This window comes from Pelodiscus sinensis, chromosome 2 (genome assembly GCF_052426305.1).
Source record: "Pelodiscus sinensis isolate ZL-2025 chromosome 2, ASM5242630v1, whole genome shotgun sequence".
NCBI lineage: Eukaryota > Metazoa > Chordata > Testudines > Trionychidae > Pelodiscus > Pelodiscus sinensis.
In genome coordinates this window covers 113637152-113661302 of record NC_143053.1, presented here as the reverse complement: position 1 = coordinate 113661302, position 24151 = coordinate 113637152, and the positions used below count along the sequence as shown (strand labels likewise).

At 38.1% G+C, this 24151-nt stretch overlaps 1 protein-coding gene across 1 annotated transcript in view; it reads right to left on the bottom strand.

Moving 5' to 3' along the window:
* The window catches only part of LOC102458814 (uncharacterized), a 284741-nt gene that overhangs the window by 3000 nt on the left and 257590 nt on the right, over positions 1 to 24151 (bottom strand). The window contains exons 21-22 of the mRNA XM_089776005.1: positions 10052 to 10258; positions 612 to 759 (exon numbers count right to left, since the gene is read on the bottom strand). Coding sequence (XP_089632131.1) covers positions 612 to 759; positions 10052 to 10258 — 355 coding nt within the window. The remainder of the gene's footprint in view (positions 1 to 611; positions 760 to 10051; positions 10259 to 24151) is intronic.

Sequence of the window (24151 nt, the reverse complement as noted above, 5' to 3'; positions counted from 1 at the left end):
TTTACCTAATTATAAATCAAGCAGCTGATTTATGTCTGCAGCACATTTTAAATGTTGACTTTTGTTCTAGATCTACTTTTCTCAATTGTATTACTGCTGTACCAGATTCCCGTGTGGAAAATGTTATGATCTTTGATGTTCCCTAGTGAAAGAATGACAGCTGTTCTCTCTTCATGATGTACCCTTGTGACAGACTAAAAACGTCATACTGAGATAAACAGCAACTCGCTACTTAAGTGCAGTCAAAAATGATAGGGGGCCTATTTTTTTCGAGGCGAAAGTGTACTTAGAGAAAATGCCAGCATGCATATATAAAGCAGCATGAGCTATAAAAGAGTACGGATAATTTCAAAGTCAGTCGGGGTGCATCTACACTGCACTGTGGGTCAAAATAAGATGCAAATTGTGTATCTCATTTTGATGTTACTTCAGAATAGCTTATTTCGAAATTTGGAGCTGTCTTCACAGTACTTATTTTGAAATAAACCGCTATTCTGAAACATTCCTTACTCTTCATGGAATGAGTTTTACAGAGACATCGGAATAGCTAGCCCGATATATTTTGACATAACGGGCACACTCAAAAGAGGCAGAGTCATTGAAAATAATACCTTTCCACCTGGCTGTATTCTTTTTTCTTTCCCTCCTCTTGATAACCGAAGAGGTTTCCAGCACATTGTCCATTTCGCTTACATGTTCTTGAATGGTTGTGCTCACTTCATCATATAAAAGACTTACTCCACTAATATCACCAAATGCCTGAAAAAACAGAAAGTATAAAACCCAGACACATTACAATGGCCCAGTTCAGTTAAATATGAAGTTAGAAGACACAGACATGAGTTTGCTTTCATTTCTCTTCCTCCTTGCCTTTTTAAAATATTATAGCTTGAAAGTCTCTTTGTGTGTGAAATTTGGTACTGTCATACTAATAACCCAGCTCAGCAGCAACTTACAATTTGGGTTTCATGGTTCAGTTCCACTCCGAGACTTTATAACAATTTTTATAACAGTACTGCCAAAACACTATAGAGTAAGAGTTCTCGTACATATATTCACTCATACAGATAACAGTGGCAAAATTAGCAATTTAAACACATGTGAAATGTGAATTCGCCTAATTTTGCTCAGAATCTAGAATGCTCAGATAAAACAATAGAATGGAAATTATTGTTATTGTTGTATCCTTTTATAATTGCATCTTATATTATTCTTGATATATGGAAAAAAATTAACTGAATTCGGAAGTGTCCCTTAAATTAAAAAAATCAGGGCCACTTGACGGATTATTATAAGACTGGTAATAGGATACAACACTTCCAGGTCACTGATTCAAATCTAACCCAACTCAGCAACTGCTACCACATAATAGGTCAACTTGTATAATTTATATAGGTACCCAGACCCTGATGTTGTTCATTTTTGTGAGCATTCATATGAAATAAATTTTGCTCATTTCTATGTTAGCAGAAAGCAAATTTCAGACTCATACTTCAGGCAGAAACAGTTTATGAAGATGTGAGGTCATTCAATCCTGGAACAGTTCCTGCAAGATGCATCTTCATCCCTCAAAAGCTGGGTTCAAAATGAATACAAATGTTTGCAATAATTTCTCCAATTATTTACCCCACAGTCAAAATATCTGCTGCACACACTAATGCACTGCAGTAGGAACACAGATCTATTAGATCTGATTGTAGGCTGAGCAACACTCTAGTGTCCCAGGCTATGTCTACACTATGGGGCTTTATTGGAAAAAGGTATGCTTTTCCCATTTACACTGGGCCAAATTTCAGAAAAAAAAAATCCTCTTTCAGAGGAGCTCTTCTTCCTTGTGCGAGGAGGAAGACAGGGCTTCCAAAAGAGCACGTCTGCTCTTCTGCAAAAAAAAAAAAAAAAGCGGAAGAGCAGAAGTGTTCCCTGGATGTGGCAGAGTCTAGACATAGCCCCAGTATAGAAAACATAGGCACCAACTCCATGGATGTTCCAAGCAGGGCACATCTTGAACATCCCACAAGGCCTAGAGGAAGTTGGAGCATGTGATGGAGAAAAACAGTTTTAAATTATTAATAACTCTTTAAAAGATTGTGATTTATGCATGGAAAATTGCAATTAAAAATTGGCAACATTTATCAAATGCTAAACATGACCATTGTCTTCTATAGCATTGTTTATCCATAAATCTGAAAATGCTTCACCAAGGAGGTAAGAATTATTATCCCCATTTTCCATATATGAACACCAAAACTAAGCCAAAGTTCGTACAGATAGGTACGTGTCAAAGCTGCAACTAGAACACAGGTTGACTCAGTTATAGCCCATACTTTCTTTTCTACTACATCAGCTTAGTGGTGGAATAAGTAAGTTCCTCTGGTAATAAATCAACATCTTTTAAATGCACGTCATAAATCTTAGGGTATGTCTACAAAGCAAGGCTAAAATTGAATTAAGCTATGCAACTTCATCTATGTCAATTGCATAACTTAAGTCAAAATAGCTTAATTCGGCTTTTGATGCTGTCTACACAACAGGAAGTTGAAGGAAGAACACTCTTCCTTCGTCTTTCATTACTCCTCGTGAAATGAGTGTTACCATGAGTAAGAGTAAGAAGTCTTCCAACTCAACATTATTTTGAAATAAAGGCTTATGGTGTAGATGCACACTATGTTATTTTGTAATAACACTAGTTATTCCAAAATAGTGCTGCTGTGTAAATGTACCCTCAGTTTCTTATGGTTTTGAGTTGCTGCAGTCAACTAGCCAATATTTGTTAAGGAAGGGAGTAAATAAAATGCTGACAATAGGTTTTCCCACATTCTTATCTATTATAGGTATTTATAAAGTTCTCATTAAATGAGCACATTACAATTTTTAGTGTAGTTATGATCACAACACCCTTGTAAAATGCAACAGTACTATTATCCTTATTTCATTTAACTTGCAATATAAGAACTAGGCATAATTATTTATTTCAGGTGGGACACTGAGGCACACAAAGACTAAAGGCCAGATCCCCATAGTGTTGCCAACTTTGGTTGGATGAATTCCACTAGGTTTCATCAGATGACATTATGTTTAGTTAAAAATCAACCTTTAATTCCTGGAGACTCCAGGACAATCCTGGAGTGTTGGCAACCCGATCCTCAGACAATTTAGGAGCTTAAATACCTTTGAAGATCTGAGCTCAAGAATTTTCACAAGATCAGACAAGACAATTGAAGAAGGAAAAACAAATTGATTCCAAGGCTCCAGAAACCAATTTCATTTTGTAAAATAGCAAAATTTCCCACCAACTCCTGTATGATAATTTATAGAAACATTTCTGTCTTCACAGACCCTGTTCCTAATTCTCTAGTGCAGAATACTCTTTAAAGGTTTTTATTTCCAAGGACACAAGCAAATGAGTGGAAACAGGAAATATTTGGAAGTCACTGGAAAAGCCTTTTTTTTTTTCTAAGTGGAAACCTGGTCACCCTTTGCTCTTGGTGAAACCCTGTGCTCACTTCAGTATGATAAATAGGTTATTGTTCCATAGCTCAGTTATAAACTAGCTTGTCCAAAAAAAGGGAAACTGCTATATCACACTTTTGACGTCCCGTGTCTACAAATTCAAAATTGCAGCTTGTATACATAGTTCAATTTTTTGATTTGATTAGATGTTGGCAAAGTTGTAATATTAAATTAATTACAGACCAAGCTGTTGTTTCTGAAAGTGGCTTAATGTCTGTAAACTTATAATTAATCAACCATGTACTAAAGTTCACTTTACAGTTACTACTGTGTAATTATAAATTGAGGGAAAAAATGTAATTGATGGATTTTATCAATTTGTGTAGCTGCAAGGTACTTTTTCAAAGGTTATTTTTTATTTAGGTAAAATTAGCTGATACAGTTTGGCAATTATCCTTTGCACAGATACTGCTGATTCAAGCAAAATATGTGATAAATGAATAAAGATTATAAACATTGACAAGTTCTAAATGCATGTTAAAGCAGTAGGCTACCACTGAGCATATAGCATAGTCAGTCACAAAATACTCATTCAGATCAAATTTGTATGTTCAAAATGTGTTGGAAGAAGGAGAGAACCTGAGAAAAATGGCAGTGCACTTTTAAAATGCATCTTTATTGTGAGTAATAATGCTTTTTTATAAAGTAGAACTGTTCATCTATCACAACATTATCCCCATGAGTTTTTGTTTCCATTAGATGAATTCACATTGGCAGAGGTTGCATCCATGTTGCATTTCCTGTCCATGAAGATTCAAATGATAGAGTTTTAACTCCCCAGCACTCAGTGGAAAATAAATTCAAATTCACGAGTTCAAATGCTCATAGTTCTGTGTATCTCTCCCTTTCCTCTAAGCCTGGACTAAAGAAATTAATACAATTTAAAAATGGGAGTGGGGATGCCATTTACATTGCTAGTATGTCATGCTGTGTTGAGCACATATTCCTCTGATTTGCTAGTTACTTTACAGCACTCACATCATGCCATGAGTCCATGGTGGAAATATCTCATCAGCTTTCTGCTGATTCTTTAGAACCACAGAGTTTGGCTACAAACAAACAAGAAATGCTGTTTCCCAATAGACATCTTCTATATTCACTGGCTCTGTGGATTCTCCTCAACAGGGACACTACCTTGGTTTAGAGAAGTTTTGACAGTGAAAGGTGTACAGGAGGAGAATGATCATGTTTAGCAGCCCTGCTCCCTGCAGGCCAAATGCATTTCCATGTCGACTTTCTTATGAGCATTGATAATTTCTCAATATGTAGTTATGACTCAAAGGTATAATTCAGTCTTGTATGATTTATCCTAAGTAAAATATTTTTTTAAACAGGTAACTCTTTTCACAAATTAACACAAGAAATTAGTACTATTTGTAATGCTTATAGAAGAAAAGGAGTAATGAAAGATGATGAAATTCTTTAAAAAAAACCTTTCATTTTTATTCTGTATGCATCATGTCATTCTTTACTCTGATACCGATTGTGAATTGAGTGTTCTTTAATCGTTAACACTATATAGTGCTCTAATCTGAATATGAACAAATATTGTGATGGAATGATGAGCATGCAGTCTGATCATACAAACTTGAATTCAGTGGCAAAATTCCCATTTCTTCTGATGGAGTATATTGGCACAGCTCCATAGAAGCCAATGGACTTGCATCTATGTACAACAGAAGATAATTTGGCTCAATATCACTCTTCAACCCATGAGTTTTATCATGGCCCTTAATCTACAAGTTCAGGTTTAAATAGCTCTCAAGTCACAACTTCTCTTGCTCTATCTGTAGAGTTTATAGGATCACTGAATTCATAAAACCGTGAATCTGTGAGCCTATATCCTCTACCCCTATTTGGGATGACATAAAGGTTTCCCATCACTCCAATGGCGGCTGCAGTCAGCCCCCCATTGAAGGCACAACAGGGGGCTTTTGTCATACGGATAGGATGACCAGATTGCATGTGTGAGAAATTCAGACATGGCATCAGGGCTGGGGCTGGAGGTAGTAGTTGCATTCAAGAATGCCTTTTTTCGAAAGAGCACTTTCGAAAAAAGGAGTTCTTCCTTGTGAAATGAGGAGTACCGCCATCGAAAGAAAAGCCGCATTCTTTCAATTTAATTTTGAAAGAACGCGGCTGTAGTCTAGACGCAGGTGAAGTTTTTTCGAAATAACCCTACAGTCTAGACACAGCCCAAAAGACAAAGCCCCAAATATCAGTTTGGACCCAAAAATATTGGGCCACATCTGGTTACCCATGTGTAGAAGGCCTCAAAAGGCCTTTTGTATAAGGGTAAATATTTCTCTTAATAAAGCCAGAGATGCAACCTGCCCTCAGAGACATCCCCAATAGAATTAACAGCATTGGTTATTTGCCACAGAAAAAAGAAATTAGCCTACAGTAGGCACAGTAACATTTAATCTATAAAAAGGTTATGTTGCATTAAGAATAAAACATGAGGTTAAAACATGAGGTAATCTGTTTATTTTCCCAGGGAGTATATAAAAGCAACCAACGTGAAGATTATCCTAGGGTTGTTTTTTTATGTCATCATCAGATCCTAATACTGTATACACAAGCTTACAGGCCTCTGCTTTGTAAAAGTATAGTTTGCTCAAACAATTGTAAAATATTCAGTATTCTTAAGATTAAATATCTGAATATTGCTTCTGTAGGAACAGCTGTCAGCTTAAATCTAAAGTCTAGTTTGTTTACTGGCTGTATTTTATATCTGTTAGAAAATGACACCAAATGGCAATAAAATTGTTGTAAGTATTCTACTGGGGAATATAAATGCCCTTTGGTTACAGTGTACATATCTTTATACATCATTCCAGTATATTTTCCCTAGAATTATGTTAAATATGTAAAAAGCCTTTTCTCATAAAGGTAAAAATGCTAGATGTTTCCAAGCTGTAATTTAGCATTAGTGTCAAGATTGCTTCAGAAAATAAGCTACAGTTACTGTTTCATTCTTTTTAAGTGTCACTCAACATACTATATCTGATCTAGTATTCAAAATAAACTTACATGATTTTATTCGCTTTTCCAGAAGTGCAAGAGAGTTTAAACATAATTCATAGCATATGGATGAATGTAAATAGCTTACACTAAGTAATTGGTTAGTTACCTACACTGTCTTATTCTATTATCACTAGGTATATTTCAAATAATGAGGGGAAACATATCTCTTTTATCCAGTATATTTAAATTGGATGAATCCTTGACATTTGTTTAGGTTTATTTGATAGATAAAATCATACTATAAAAAGGTTTTCTACAATGTTAAGGTTTACTAGGCCTATAATAAGAAACTGATTTTTTTTGCTGAGTTAAAGTGACTTATCTTTGCCCTTTTAATAAGAAATCAACTCCAGTCACCAGTAGAAGTCAAGATAAATATCACTGAGATAGTGTTATCACAATGTAGACTGCAAACACTTATCTTCGGCATTAACTTTTTTGTGTGTGGATTTCAAATACATTTTAAATGCTAGAACTCAATAATTTTCCATATATTAAAATAATATAAGATTAATGAATGAGGAAAGGCATGACAATTTTTTTAGGGGTGGGGAGAGGTCATTCCATGGGCAAACAGCATCTTTCTTGAGCTCTGTAAAGAGCAAATACATGATAAAAAAAAGGAAAATGTGGTTTATTGCAAGTGAATTCTCAGTTTTATAATGCTTGTGACAAAAGGATAGAGTTTGCAAGTTTAACCTCTATAATTTGCATGCCACAAATTTTTGAAAGGATTTTTATTTAATATTTGTAAAGGAATTTATTCAAGTCACCTTGCACTGAATTTGCCTTTTAAAACATGTTTGCCTCATGCTTATGAAACTACTTTTCATATCAAACATCAATTTACTGGTCAGAGTAGTAAAGTGTATTTTAATGGGAATAACATATCTAGAACAGTAAGTACCTTAAACAAAGTATTATCTATACAGAGATTTCTTCTGAGTTGATGTAAACTCTGATTCAGCAAAGCACTTAAGCACATGCTTCACTTTAATGGATTTTTTCAATTTTCACTTTAAGTCAATGGGGTTAGGGCCCCGCTTAAAATAAAGAACACATTTAAGTACTTTGCTGAATTAGGGCCATGGGGCCAATGCTGCTCCCACTGGAGTGAATCGGAGCAGGGTAATACTGATAATATAATAAAATCACAAATAGCTAAGAATTTCCTAATAGGTTTATGCAAAACCACCTTATGTAAGCCAAATTATTCCTTAAGATACACAGATGTAACTCCAGCTGAAAAGAATAGGAGCCGAGGATGTGTATTTGAGGGCACCATTTTGCAGAGCAAATTAAATATATTTTCCATGACTGTGCTCACAGTATATTTGATAATGAAGACTAGTGAGCTCGTAAAATTCATGGAAAATAAAACAACTTGAGCATTTTTATTTTGTCAGATTCAGTACTACTGGTTATTACACAAGAGACCTGCAGAATTTCTAAAATACCAGTGAACAAATACTTATAATATTTTCCAGCCCCTCTATCCTACCCTCAACTCCTCCTGCCCCGTCGCAGTGGCTTTAGCAGCAGCATGCAGGCGGTGCTAGGAGGAAAGTGGAGAAGCAGGGATGGGACTTTTAACCAGTTGGGCACGACCCCCCTCCCTCCTCTTCACTGGTGTCTTGCTGACCAGTCATACTTCTCTGCTTTTCCCGTCTTCCCTGACCTTGGCTTTCTTAGTTATAATTTGTTAAGATTTTTATCATGCCTTTGGTATGTTATCTGTAGTACAATGCAATTTCTTGTCCTCAAGGCCATCATGAGGCCCAACTTTGCTTAGAAACCATACTGCTTATGAATATGTATGTAACCTGTGGAATGTGTGTGAGGTGTGAATGAAAAATACCAAACCAAAAGGCAGTTTAGGATCCATGACTTTTTAACACAGACAAAGACCCTGCAAGCAGATAAATTAACTGAGAAGTGGCCAGAAAATCTCCCTCTCCCTCTCTCTCTCTCCTGGACAAAATGTAACATCACAGCAGAAACCTGGGACTGGCCCGGGAGAATAAAAGCCTCTGAAGGGATCTCCCAAGGAACATCATGGTCGAGTCTCCAGGAAGCTGATGCCTGGCCAGCACTCCAGTCACCAGTGAAATCAAAAGTAGTCTACACCGCACTTGTAGCCTGCCTCCAAACTGCCAGCATGAATGTGATGTATGTGTATGAATATTACCTTATTCTTAAATAATCTGTGCCATTAGACAACCCCAAAAGCAATACTGCTCCAGCCCACCCTTTATCCAGGTTTGTTCTTCAGTAGGTCTGAGGAAGAGCAATAGGGGTGTGCTTGGGGGAGGAGATGGAACAAGGCAGGAAGAGGACAGGCAGTGGTGAAGTGGGAATGGGGCCTACAGCTGAGTGGGGATGGGATTTGGAAATCCACAAAAAAATAAATCAATCAAAATGGGGTCCTCAGATTGCTAACATTTGAGAATCGCTGACCTACGTCTACTGGAATATAACCAATGAGGAAATACATCTGAAAAGAAAAAGCCATATATTACAATGTGACTGAACAAATGCAAGATATTAAATGAGTCATAGCTTGGAATTTTTCTTCAGTTAGAGAAGTGTTGGATTTTTATTGTATGAGCTACTTGCAATATGCAAAAAAATATGACAAAGAGTGGTCCAACAAAATTAGAACAAATTCTATAAAGAAAGCTTAGTGACTCATTTATAACCTGAATAAATAATATAAATAATACCGGTGAACTTACCCAAATATCATCATTCTGCACCAATTATCTATGTACATACCTCTGTAGAAAAACTCTGTGTCAACTACAGTACAGAGCTATCAGTGTATGAAATACATATACTGTATATTTGACACAGGATTGTCCTACACAAATTCATATGATTGTATGCAGTATGCATATAAGGTCATACCAATATAGTTTGTATATTTTGCACTTACTTTAACACTTACATTTAAATAGCTCTATAAAACACTGATAGTGTTCATTTCAAAAAGTGTTTTCAAACCAAATGCACAAAATGTTTTATTTTACCCTAAATTAGCTACCAGCTAAGTGTTACTTTGGGTATGGTTGTGAGAGGTCAGGCTGAACCCATTGTCTTGCTGTGATATCTTAATACTTCCATGACACTGACTTATTCTTAGCCTACGTCTAGACTACAAGTCTCTTTTGAAAGAGAGTGTCTAGACTTCAAGCAGATTTTTTGAAAGAGCAAGCGGCTTTTTCAAAAGAGAGTGTAGACGCTCTCTTTTGAAAAAGCACAGTTTTCATTCTATAGCGCCTTTTTTCAAAAGAGTACTTTCAGAAAAAGGCATTATTCCTCGTAAAATGAGGTTTATCGCAATCGAAAAGGCTACTGCTTTCTTTAGATTTACTTTCGAAAGAACGCAGATGCAGTCTAGACACAGGTGATGTTATTTCGAAAAAAGGCTAATTTTTTCAAAAAAATCCTGTAGTCTAGACATACCCTAAGTGTCTGTATGTGCAAACACAGCATGTAAAATATTTGGACCTACCTCAACAATAGCCCCATCAGGTAGTCTGAGGAAATGTCTATAGAGTTCTTGAAAGCCACTGAGATGAACAGTGAATATAGACACATGGACAGTGATCTCCCCTGAGCGAGCTTCAGATTCGGAGATTTCATTCTGGCACTGGAGGTCACAGCTGGAGACACCAGACTTGTTGGCATGGTCCTTCCAGATGTAATCATACACTGCCACCTAGTGAGACAGAAAGCCCCCCCACACACACACCAATTCCCCCCAACCCCAAAAGAAATATATTTAATTAACTGCTGGCAAGAGCTTAAAACTGATTTAAAATGATTTTACAATAAATCTGCAAAGTCTGTGCCACATGGAGTGCCTGCACGCTTTTCTACTACATATATTTTATTACACAGATCTAAATAGAGAAGATAGACAAATCCCCAGTGTGCATTCCATAAAGTTAATTCTGCACAGATGAAGCTGTAACTGACTCCCATATTAACCAAAAGTAGGGAGATCAAGCAGGATAGGTTAAATAATAAAATGAAAATGCCAATTAAAATTTATATATTTGGGGTGAATTTTGTGAACAGGTATTTGCATTTTTCTCCTTTAAAGAAGCCTTTCCCTTTTTCCCACTGTGCTTTCTGTATAATATTAATGTAAACTTGTGCTGCAAACTTAAAGAGGCAGAGTAGCCAATGTGTATTTTAGTGTGATGTACAGAGCAAGTTTCTTGGCATAGTTACATATTTTCGTATTGTTGCTACAAACATATTTGCTTGAGCAGACTCTGTGCTTTCTGATTTCATCCAGGAGTTCCTATTTAACCATTTTCGTGTTATTTCTGATTACAGCCTGTACAAAATTTAAGAAATCAACTGGAAACAGCATATAGTTTCAGTCTCTTACCCTTAACTAGAATTGATGTTCAGCAGCGTTATTTTTATAGTACCTCTAAAATGGAATCTTTTAAACCCTCCACTACTGTTGAGACTTTTAAGCAAAGAGGCTTTCCCATGAGATTCCTAATATTGTATGTCTTAGGCCTTGTCTTCAGTGCAAAGGGTTTGTTGGTGTAGAGAACCAGTGCAGCTGTACTGGCAAACAACAACAAAGTGCTTCTGTTTTTATGACGTATATCAGTTCCCTGCAAAAAATGCCAGCACTTTTTGCAGGTATAAATGTACCTACAGGCTGGCATACTAGGGTGATTATTTTTATTTATTTATTGCAATTCTGATGCCCACTGGTCTAAACAAGGAACTTCCATTTTAAGATGACAGTAAAATGCACAAAGAGTCTGAATTTCACCACTCTCTGGAGTTTAAAGGATTTTCATTCAGCACAGTTTGTTAGAACTAGCAGCAACTACAGTAAATCATAGAATAGAATTTTAGCATCTATGTCCTTGATAAAGACAAACTCTGCATTTTTGCAAACTGAAGGCACAGAACAAATGTGTTTTACCCTCCTGCCTGCCATGTATGATTATTTCGTAAATAGTAAGACAGTTGATGCTACCTGGAAAACAGAACTTAGATTCTGTCAGGAGGGGTCACCCAGAAAAGAGCTGACAAGCACAGAGACAGGCAGCTGTAGCAGGTATTCGTACCATGAGAGGCAGTAGGAAGGAGAGTTGATATCCAGCCCAGGTTACCTATTCTCCTGAATCCAGTACTTTGCAGGATATAAGTCCCCCACCACTGTCACTGGGGGCATCAGAACTCATGCCAATCATACGAACTCAGAGGAGAAAAATTGCTGGGAAGGGCATGCAGAAACTCAGCCATCGAGAGCTGCAAGTAGCTACAGCAGGGACTTTCAGATACTCATGATGTTACCTGTTTTTTTACAGTTGTTGCTCTAGATATACTGATTGCCTGTTTGTTGCAGCTTATTCTCTTGCAATCCCTTCTCCTCAACCTCAACTGCACCTGCCTTCCATGCTCCCTTTCTTTCCCCTCTTCTCTTTTTCCTTGTCCCCTTTATTCTCCCCTCCTTTCAAAAATCTCCCCTTCCTTTGTCTCTAATCCCTTTCCAACAAAACCCTACCCCAAAATAATTTTAAAAACAACAAACCCCCCCAAAAGTGGCATTTGTAACCAAACATATCGTTTCCCTCTGCTTGAGTGTTAAATCTCCTCTCTCGATCCTTCTGTGTTGCGTTGAGTTAAATTTTAAACTTTTGGGAGCTGATGCTGGTTTTTACTGTATGTTTGTACAGCAGCTGGCACAAAGGAGTCCTGATCTCATTTGGGGTTCCATAATACAAATAAATAATTATACTAACTTTATCTTTTGAATACATTTACAATGAAAGTGTAGGTTGTGCAGTACAAGTGTCAAAATTTACATACATCAAAGTGTAGTACTGAGGAGCGCACTCTAAATACCCAGGTTTGACCAAGCAAAGCTGAAAAGGAAAAGCTGTCAGTGAGATGCTGTCAGATGTGGAATGTTAACTTGTGGGAACTGGTACAGTTTCACTGACATTGATGATGCTATGATGGGTTATAGCAGCTGAGGTTCCTCCCACAGACTGTGGCCATGGAGGAAAAGGATGAATTCTAATGACTGGGTTTTAGTCATAGGTTACGTCTAGACTGGCATGATTTTCCACAAATGCTTTTAACGGAAAAGTTTTTCCGTTAAAAGCATTTGCGGAAAAGAGCATCTAGATTGGCAAGGACACTTTTGCGCAAAAGCACGTTTTGCGGAAAAGCGTCCATGCCTATCTAGATGCAGTTTTGCGCAAGAAAGCCCCAATCACCATTTTCGCAATCGGGGCTTTTTTGCACAAAACAATACCGCGTTGTCTACACTGGCCCTCTTGCACAAAAGCATCTGCGCAAGAGGGCTTTTGCCCGAACAGGAGCAACATACATGAGATCGTCAGTGTTCTTGCGGAAATTCAAACGGCCAATGTAGACAGCTGGCAAGTTTTTCCGCAAAAGCAGCTGCTTTTGCGGAAACACTTGCCAGTCTAGACGCAGCCATAGAGTTTAAGTCCAGAAGGAACCACTTGATCATTTAGTCTGACCTCCTGGATACCACAAACAACTGTCATCACTGAGCACCTGACCCAACAACTGAAATGAGAACCCAGGATTACCACTCCCCACAGAAAACTATAATATTCTATGCCACAAGTAGAGCTTGAGAGGGGACCAACCTGCACTGATGCTCAAGAGCCTGGTGATGACAGGGAAACAATGAAATATACTCAGAGAACCTGGCAAGTGCCCTGCATGCTGCAGAGGAAGGAGAACTCCCAACTTCCCAATTTGGCATGGGGAAGATTACTTCCCAACCCTACTTAACAATGATCGGTTAGACATTGAACATGTGAGCAAAAACCAGATAGCCAAGGCCCTGAGAGAATGTTAGGTGCCATTTGAGAGCCCTGGTTCACTCCCTACAATGTTCCATCTCTGTGGACATCTCAGATCCTTCATGGGAATTAGCTAGAAAAAAAGAAACTCCCAGAAGGGGAAAAATCTCTTCTTGATCCCTACCGGTGGCAGGCTGAAGCCTTGAAGTGTACTCTTTAAGAACCTAAGATATATTACTAGAAATGTGCTCCAGGGTTGATGAATCATACCCCCAACCTTCACAAGCAACTCTGTCATATAACTGCACTCATAGGCTGTGTCTAGACTGGCCAGTTTTTCCACAAAAGCAGTTGCTTTTGCGGAAGAACTTGACAGCTGTCTACACTGGCCACTTGAATTTGCGCAAGAACACTGACGATCTAATGTATGATCATCAGTGTTCTTGCGCAAATACAATGACTCTCCCGTTTGGGAAAAAGCCCTCTTGCACAAATGCTTTTGCACAAGAGGGCCAGTGTAGACAACTGAGAACCGTTTTGCGCAAAAAAGCCCCGATGGCGAAAATGGCAATCGGGGCTTTGTTGTGCAAAACCGCATCTAGATTGGCACGGACGCTTTTCCGCAAAAAGTGCTTTTGCGCAAAAGTGTCTGTGCCAATCTAGATGCTCTTTTCCACAAATGCTTTTAACGGAAAAACTTTTCTGTTAAAAGCATTTGCGGAAAATCATGCCAGTCTAGACGCAGCCATACAGTTTGTCCAGTTTGCTCTTAAAACTAGTTAAGTTGTTTTCACCCACAATTTGTATTGGGAGGTGTGACGGGGCACCGAGACCCCGCACCCAACCCCTGGGACTTTGCGCCCTTGCAGAGGGGCAGCGGAGCACTTACCGCTGGTGCGCCAGTTGCTCTCGCGCCGCGGCTCAGCTGATTGATGCCGCCGCTCAGCTTGAGGGTCGTCCCAGCACAGCTGAGTTGAACTCAGCCCCTCCAGCGAGACGGGGAAAGAGGACGCGCCGTGTCGGACGTCAAGGGGGCGGGGCGCGTAAACTCCTCCCAGGTCGGCGGGGATTTTAAAAGCTGGCTGGCCACCGGAGAATGGAGGGAGAAGGACGAGGAGAGCACGGAGGCTCCCGAACGAAAAGAAACCCAGACGCACTCAGTACAGTCTCCACAAGGGGGACACGACGTCATGAGTATAGACACCCCGAGGACGGGGTAGGGGGAGGAAGGAAGTAGCCCAGGGTAGGGCGGCGAAGTAGCCCATGGTCTGGTGTGTTTTTTCACTGTGTCTAGTGAGTCTGATGTGACAGAATACAATTACAAAGAGGAAGCAGATATCATGATTCAAAGACAGAGGTGACATATCTGAGAACCATATCTTCTGGATTTGGGTACACCAGATCTCAGATACCCTAGAAAGTGCCTCCTTCTTAGCAATATTTCATAGTATTTGGCAGACTAAAGTCCATTCAGCATTGAAACTTTCAAAATGCATTTCTATTAAGTGATAGGTCAGTAGATATCTACTGTGCCCTACATAACCTGAAGTTAGCTCCAAAAGTAAACTCTACTGTCATCTGAAATCTCTTATCATTAAGTTAATCTAAAATGTCCATTCATTTCTACCAGAACACAATATGAGATAATAAATCCACTGAGACAGGCTAGTCAAGAGACTGTGCATATAGGACATGTCAGAGGAACTGAAGTTAGCTATGATCTAGATTCACAAGGGCTGACAAGAAACCACAAAATGCCAGAGCAGTGTACAGTAATCCTTAAGTGAAATTCATCTTTCAGCAGAGAAACAAATTAAAGATGGTAATTCAATGATAAAAGCAGGCAGGCCAGAACAGGTTCAAATGCTGAATATTTCACAACATAGCTTAATTAAAATAGGAGTATGAGGCTGTTAATTACTTTATAATAGTTCATCTGGAAATTAGGCCTGATGTCAATGCCCTTATAGTTGATTTGTTTGTGTTATTATCATTACCAAGTGTTATGTAGATTTAACGCAGAAATACAGCTTTTACTGATCTTTAGTGTGTTGCTTTTTCCTTCTTCATCTCCCAGTACACTCCTCTTTGTGAAAGTATACAACGTGAAGGAGTAGGAGGAAGGGTCATAAATTTAGGTCAGAACAGATGATTTAGTGAGTCTCATGTGGATTTAAGTCTTATTAATAATTTTAATGCATTATGCAACAATGATTTCAGTCACTGCTTCTTGAATGTACAGTATGACGTAAATATTCATAGATGTTTACAGGATTAGAACACACTTCTTATAAAAAAGATAAGTTATGTTTTATGCAAAATATTATAATACACTGGCTATAGATCTCCACATGTGGATATATAAATGTAATACATAAACATACTTTTATGTTGTATGAATATATAAGTCAAAACATATTCACACAAACATGCATACAGTGAAGACAAAATTTACTAACATTTTTAATAACACATATTACCCAATATTACACAATGTATATGACATTTAATATTACTACTTACAGAAGTGTGGGAATAGAAAATACTATCCTAGCATATAAATAAAGATTAATGAAAGATTACAATGATGTATTATATGGCAGCTTTATAACTACAGTAGGTTAAATATAAAACCATCATTAGCAACAGAGAACTATCTACTTGTTTATATGTGATAAATCGGGAATAGTAGTATATTACTATACAAAAAAGTTGTGCTTAACTCTTAACCTAATAATTTGTTCTTATTTCACATAAGAAATTATATGTCCTCCCCCCCTCCCCCCCCCCCCCCCCCCCGACTATATACTGTACCTGGTTTTACTTGCTTACCAGTATCATAATTAACAATGTCAGGCTCACCACTATACACGTAGCAAAACAAACTTTTCCAGTTACTGTATATTTAGTCCCTGGCCTCTGTTTGTCAGAGGCTGGAGAGGGATGGCAGGAGACAAATCGCTTGATCATTGTCTTTGGTCCACCCTCTCTGGGGCACCTGGTGCTGGCCACTGTGGGCAGACAGGGTACTGGGCTAGATGGACCTTTGGTCTGACCCAGTACGGCCATTCTTATGTTCTTATGTTCTTAGTCTTTTCATGGCTTCATAAAACATAAGTACTACAGAAAAGTGCTCTGAAAATAACATTGCTACTTAAAGAAAATGTATAAAATGGGCAAAACAGACCACGCCATCTACTTGGGTCTGAATGGAGCTGCAATCTTGTTGTAGCAATTAGTTAGCAAATACAGTATTGCAGACCGGTAATGGGGAAAAAGGGCAAAAGTGGGAAAATTAGAGTCAGAGGACATCAAATATATTTCATAACCCGGCCAATGCATGTTCTGTATGTAACAGTCGCAGCCATGGGAATTACCATCCTGCAGGCAATCTTTGTAAAAACCAATCCAGCTCTGCATTTTTTTAAAAAGCTAGTTTTATACTCTAAGGAAAGCTCAGAACCCCTTGGGAATTAAAAGTTCCAGCTGAGTCCCTTGGCTGTTTACATCCCTGGCATGCTGTTGCTGAAATCCTTATTTTTAGTAGCCATCGCAACAGCCCTCCTGAGGAGTGATTTGATGGCTGTGCGCGTGCACACAAGCACACACCCATTGCCACAGTAAGAGCCAGAGGCATCCTGGCTCCAGATTAGGGGTACGTCTACACTGCAAGATTATTTTGAAATAAACTATTCCAGAATAGTTATTCTGAAATAGCTTATTTTGAAATAGCACATCTACACTGCAGGGAAGCCTCAAAATTAGTCCAAGGTAGGCTTCCCTAATGTAGACGCGCTATCTCGAGTTAGAGCCCCATGTGGCGTTTGGGAGGAATAACTTAGAATGTCCCTGGTGAGGGGCTATTTCAAAATAACAGCAGTGGAGCGTCTACACACGCCTTATTTCAAAATAGCTATTTCAGAATAGGCGTTATTCCTCATAGAATGAGGTTTACAGATTTCAAAATAATTATTTTGAAATAACAGAATGGCTGTGTAGATGCTTGCATTGTTATTTCAAAATAACACTAGTTATCTCAAAATAACGTGCATTGCAGACACACCCCTAGGTCAGCTCAGTTCAGCATTGAAACTTAACTCTAAGTGGTTACTAAAGATTTCAAGCTCCTTACTAGATGGTATTTATAAAAAGCAAATATCAACTCACAATTAAATAAATCAAACAAGTAGCAAAAGGGAATGTAAAGCATAAACAAGTGTGATTATTATGCCTTTCAAAATATAGCTCATCATATAAAAGAGAATGATTGATTACAGTGTTGTGCTATATTGAATTCCTTTATGTAGCATGGTAAGAAAAGCAGCGTGCTCTGGCATGACAGGCCATAATGAAATATATATATATATATATATATATATATATATATATATATATATATATATATAGTGTGCCCTGAAAGTGCAAGATCTTTTGGCTTAGTATTACAGAAGGCCATCCTTTAAATATGCATATATCTCATGATAGCCACTCTGACACCTGTGGATCTACAGAATATCATCTAGTGCAACAGCTTTCACAACCCAATCTAGATACAGTTAAATCAGTGTCTAATCCCACCCACTATTATTCATAATAACTTTGCAGAGAGATAACTTGTTTCTAAATAGCTCTATTTATGAGCAAAATGGGCTAATATTTGTGAAGGTTTATTTCAGTTGAATTTTGAATACCTGAAGCAGTGTTGGTGCAGACTTCTCTAATTTATCTAATAGTATGACATGGACTGACTAACTAATAAAATAAACATATAAGGACAGCAACGTCTTCTAAAATAACTGAAGAATAATCCCAGAATGGATTTTATGGTGAGCTGCTTTGAATAGTCACATAAGGGAACAATTGGTTTAACCTTTAAAAGTATCAATAGCATATATCCAAATGCACAAATAATTCAGACTTATTCTAAGTGATTTTGGTCTCTTGTTGTTAAACCCAATAGTGCATTATTATTTATTTCATAGTATCTGTATTGTGAACCTGTTATTTGGGCAACTTGCTATTTATTGCCTCATCATTTTTGCTGCTTCAGGGCTACACTTCTCTACAATTCTGACTCAATTTCTGAGTAATAGGTAAATAAAATACAAACATGCAAACAGACTTTTCCAATAAAGATAAATTTCCCTATACATATAGGGCCATATCCCAAAGTCCTCATTTACTTTGTACTTACTAAAGCAAAATACCCAATCAAGTCAATGAAAGTTTTGCCAGGCCCCTTCTGTTTCTTCTGGAGGAGCAGAGACTTTCAAACCTGGATCTAGACTGGAGAAGTACAGCACCTGGAATATTGTGTATGAAAGCTGTTTTGTGCAATTCTGTAATATCCCATCTCCATTAGTGTGATAGGGCAGGGGAACTCTGACTGAAATCCAGAGTCTGAAATTCCTCCAGTCCTGTGTGGACATTCACCTTAAGAGAATTCTCAGGCAAATTTGGAAAAATAGCCTTCACCAATACTGTTCCCTCAAGAGCTGAGTTGTCCTGTGGCTTATTGGAGCCAGATTCTGCTAGTTTCTGCTTCAAAAAGTCCCACTTACATTATTTGGCATATTCTATAGGTATCATTTTAAATAAACATTATATATTTACCACTTGAACATCAGATCTGATACATTGAGGCATAGACTTGACTAGATCCATACAAACAAGTCACAAATTATTTCAATGGGAGTTATTGTCCTCACTTGGAACGAGGTGTACCGGTAGTTCGGAATAGGAAGCCTAATCTGAACTACCTAGTTCGTGCCGTGTGTAGCCGCGGGCACGGAGTCCGAACTAGCCGGCATTTAAAAATGGCGGCTCCCGGCAATATTCAAATGAAGCCCGGGAAATTCAAATCCCGGGCTTCATTTGCAACTCCTGTTGCCTACATTAACCACCCTAGTTCGAACTAGGGTGGTAATGTAGACATACCCAATATTACCACATTGCTTCCATAGTGTTTTTCCATAAAGAATATCATGTAAGGTGCCTAATGAAAGCTTATGTCATACTGATCTTTATAATGGATGTGAAACAGATGAATGGATGATATTAAGGGGGTTGTGTCTATGTGCCTAAATCTGTGTCCAAGGCACAGTGGACAAAGAGGCTTTGGGACATGGATGCACTATGTGGATAAAGCACCATAAGGCAATGCAAAGGATCACAAATCTGCATATGGAATAAATAGGAAGGTCGGGAATACACCAGAGATTAAATCACAGGGGCTGCATCTAGACTGCATCCCTCTGTCGACAGAGGGATGCAAATCAAGCACGTCGAAATTGCTAATGAAGCAGGGATTTAAATCCCGTGCTTCATTAGCATAAACATGGCCACTGCTTTTTTTCAAAATTGAGCTTTTTTGAAAAAAAAACCCCAACAGTCTAGACGCAGATCTGTCGAAAATAAACCCTTTTTCGACAGATCCTGTAAACTCATTTTTTGAGGAATACAGGATCTGTCGAAAAAGGGTTTATTTTTTACAGATCCACGTCTAGACTGCTGTTTTTTTCCCGAAAAAGCTCCATTTCGAAAAAAAGCGGCATACATGTTTATGCTAATGAAGCACAGGATATTTAAATCCCTGCTTCATTAGCAATTTTGACGAGCGTAATCTACATCTCTAGGTCAACATAGCCAGGGTGCTGTCCTGTCTTTGGAATGCAAAAGACAATGAACTTTGGGGATATAAATAGAAGACACAGAGGATGCCATTTTATTGTTCACTAAGGAAAAACAAAGGACGGTGCTTTTTTGCATTCATGTAAGTTGGATCCTGACCATATTGCTTAATGATGCTTTAGGTAAGAAGCTGATTTACACAAGGATTTTAGCCTCTTAAAGTTAAGTTTAGATTCTAAGAAGCATTTTATGTCTTTTGTTTTATTTGTAACCATTTCTATTCCCTCGTGTTATCAATGCTCACTATCTCTTAGTCTTTAATAATATACTTCTGGTTGTTTCCATTACAAATATAGCTCAGTGTTGTGATGCAATAAAGTACGAGATCCTGAGTTAAACTAGTCTAACTGTGTATACAGTTCCCCTGGCACAGCAAATCTGGTAATTTGTGTGATTGTTCAGTGATTAATGGCTGGATGTTGCAAGGGGGATGCTTCAAATGAGTTCAGGGACTGAGGTGCATCCAGTGTAACCTGAAAGACAAATTTAGGGCTGGTGTAAGCCAGAGGAGAGTGCTTGAGGAGCTGATGTAGATGACCACAATACCAGTGCAAGCAACAGAAATGCCAATAGCTGAAGTGACTCATTCACAGACACCATATAGAATGAAACATAAACTAGTGAAAACTTCTGCCTAGGAAAGTAGCTTTTCTGAAGCAGTCCTTGTAGACAAATACTATAACTCATTGCTTCACTGGAAGAGCAGATGCCTCCAAAGCTTGAAGGCTGGCTCAGCAACATGGCTGACCTGGCAGCTAAGAGCAGGTAGCATTTTGGAGAAGGGGGTGACACATTTGAAAAGATCTGGCCTATTTTTTTTAGCAGTCTTCAAGTCACAGGGATGGAAACAAAAATGTCCCTTTCCTATTCTTTCCCTCCTTTCCCCTTTCCTTTTTAGTCCTCTTTTCCCTCTCCCCCTCTTATTGTAGGAGGGGGAATCAATAAAATATATCTTTTTAAAAAATCTGCAAAAATCAGGATAGTTCAAGAATGGCAGAAAAAAGGGCTAAAATGTTTAAGCAATACATTTGTAGTAAATAATGCAATTGTTTCTAATAATGATTCAAGTGGATATTATATATTCATGTTGTTCTATTTCCTCAGAACAGACTAAATACACAGCGAGCTATGTAGAACAGATACATCTGTGCTCCAGAGCTTTCTTCACTATATGCAGGTCCACATTTTCAAAGACATGTGCTTAAGTGTGTTCACATGTTAGCACATACTTGAGCAAAGGCAGGGCTGTCTCTGCCTATACCTTAATTGCCAACATCTTTCAAAATTTTGGCTACAGGTTCCATAAGTCTCCAGAGAATAGTGAAGTGCACAGGTATTTAAATAGCACTTAGAAGAGTGGAGATTGAACGTTTAGTCACCACTTTTTTGGCTAGGGAACTTTTTACCTGGTGACACTGAAAGGACAGGAGAGAGAGCAAGAAAGAGTAGGAAATTAAAAAAATTATCAGAGCTATCTGGTATACAGGGTACCTTTAAATTCTCAAAGATTTTTATTTAAAGCTGGTTAGGTCATTAAAAGTGGTGGCTTGTTTTCAAAACCAAAATAATTGAGAAATAGTTTCATTTTCTAAAAATGTCTGTGTTTTTAAAGATTTCATTGTTTGCTTGTCCTCGCCCTTTCCCCCTTTTCTGAAGCAAAATAGAATAAAAGGGAGAGAGGAGGACAAAAGAAAGAAAGGGAGGAAGAAAAAACATACAACCCCAAACTGAAAATCTCTAGTAAAAATGCATGAAATGATCTAAAAGGACATTTTCCCACAAACTTGAAAATAAATAAATATTCAAAAATTGTGAAAAGGCCATGAGTTCTTTCATTTTTTTGAGTCAGTGATGATGGGCACGGAACTATTATTTAAAATGCATATTGTGGAAGCAACTAGAGACTCCCAATCAGGAGTTGGGCCTCATTTTGTTAGGCACTGCAGATAGAAAGAGACAGTCCATTCAGCCTAGGGATGAAATGACATATGACAATAAAGGGAGAAGGGGACAATGAAGTATATTATATATATGCTTTCTTTTTGGTAAACAGATAAAGTAAGTGTCATCTCCATCTGTCTCTGTAAATAATCATTTGTTATCTGATTAGTTATGGGCATAATTAAGAAGCAGATAGGCCTTGAGGACAAATCTGAAAGATGATCCATTCATAACTGTGTTTCATGCATATGGGGCAACATGAAAGAAGATGCAGAGAGGTTTATGAGAGAAGCTGACATAGGAGGACTGATACAAGTATCACTGAGGAAGTGGAAGAAGAGAGAGGCAATGTGATGAGAGACCGGAGTGGCCAAACAGAAAAGAAAAGAGTTGTGAAACATCTTCGCTGTGTCTAAACTGGCATGATTTTGCGTAAATACTTTTAACGGAAAAGTTTTTCCATTAAAAGTATTTCCGCAAAAGAGCGTCTAGATTGGCACGGATGCTTTTGTGCAAAAAGTGCTTTTGCGCAAAAGCATCCGTGCCCAGAATAGATGCGTTTTTGCACAAGAAAGCTCCGATGCCCAGTTTAGTCATCGGGCTTTCTTGTGCAAAAAATTAAGGTGCCTGTCTACACTGGCCCTCTTGCACAAGTATTTTTGCTCAAGGGGGCTTATCCCTGAGCGGGAGCGTCAAACTATTTGCGCAAGAAGCACTGAATTCTTACATTAGCACGTTAGTGCTCTTGCGCAAATTCAAGCGGCCAGTGTAGACAGCTGGCAAGTTTTTGCACAAAAGCAGTTGCTTTTGCACAAAATCTTGCCAGTCTAGACTCACCCCGTGGGTTTTGTCTTCTGAATCCAACTTTGGCTAGCTACCACAAACTGATATTCCCATTCACCCTGAGTTGGTCCACTTCCCCTGTTCCCAGTCTGCCAAACAGCCCTGTTGTACTTTCAGTCCAACCTAAGACTAAAATGCATTGAGTGAAAAATATTTCCAGTTGTACTTGCCATCCTCTTTTCTGGAATGGACTACTTTGTGATGGATCCCAACCATTTCAAACCTCAATCTATTACTGGCAATAATGCTTATATATAAATCTAGAAATCCATACAAATCTAGAACTAGTGATGGGTATTCAGAGATTCAGTATAGTTTGTATAAGCATCCTACAGGGTATTCAAACCAGTTGGGTCCTCAAAACCAGACTGAAGAGCTTAACTGGGATTTTCAAAACAATCTAACAGCCTTGCATTTCCCTTGTTTAGAAACTAGAGCCCACTTCATGATGTTACTGCTTTCAGTTCTAGGATGAACCACAAAAAAATGAAAAGTAATCTGTACCAAAATTTTGTTAAATTGAATTCTTTCAACCTTCAAAAATGGTTCACAGTTTGGGAGTCATGTTTCAGGCAAATATCACGATTGTTTTTGTTTTTTGAGCAAAGATCCAGAAATGTTTTTATTTGACTTCAACTGGTTTGCCCATCCCTAATCACAAAGTTTCTGTCCAATAATATCGAGAAACAATCATATTATTGAATTTAATATGCTTAGTCTGGAAAAAATGTTTTTATTGTATTGTAACCTATTGCCTGTTATAATGATGTCCATGATTAGTGGAGTGCACTGTATATCTTATCTTTTCCCTTGTAATAGAGCTAAGTTCACTGCCTCATAAATGCCTAAATTACATTTTCCATTACACGTAGGACAGATTTCAACTTCTGAACCAGCAGTCAACAAAGATTCCCCCAGCTGCTGAAAATACTGAGCATTTATGAAGAGAGGCATAATAAGATCACAGGGAAGCCTGTCATAAAAATGCACGTTGCATAATACATGATGGATCAGCTCTATTATTTAACTTTCCCATAGATATAACAATACAGAGATATGCTAACCATCCTAGTCAGCATTAATTTACAGTGGGAAAAATAATTAGAATCTCACTTTTTCTGAAGAATGGAGTGAAAATGTAAACAATGATTCCCTCCAGGCAAGTGCTTTATCAACTTGACAGGTGCATTTGAATTTCCATGGGTGGGGGACCTAATAGGTTATTTATGTGTCATTTTAATACAAAGGCCCAACCATCAAGATGGACAGGAGACTTTATCAGTACCGCTGTTTGCAACTAATCCACCAATTTAATA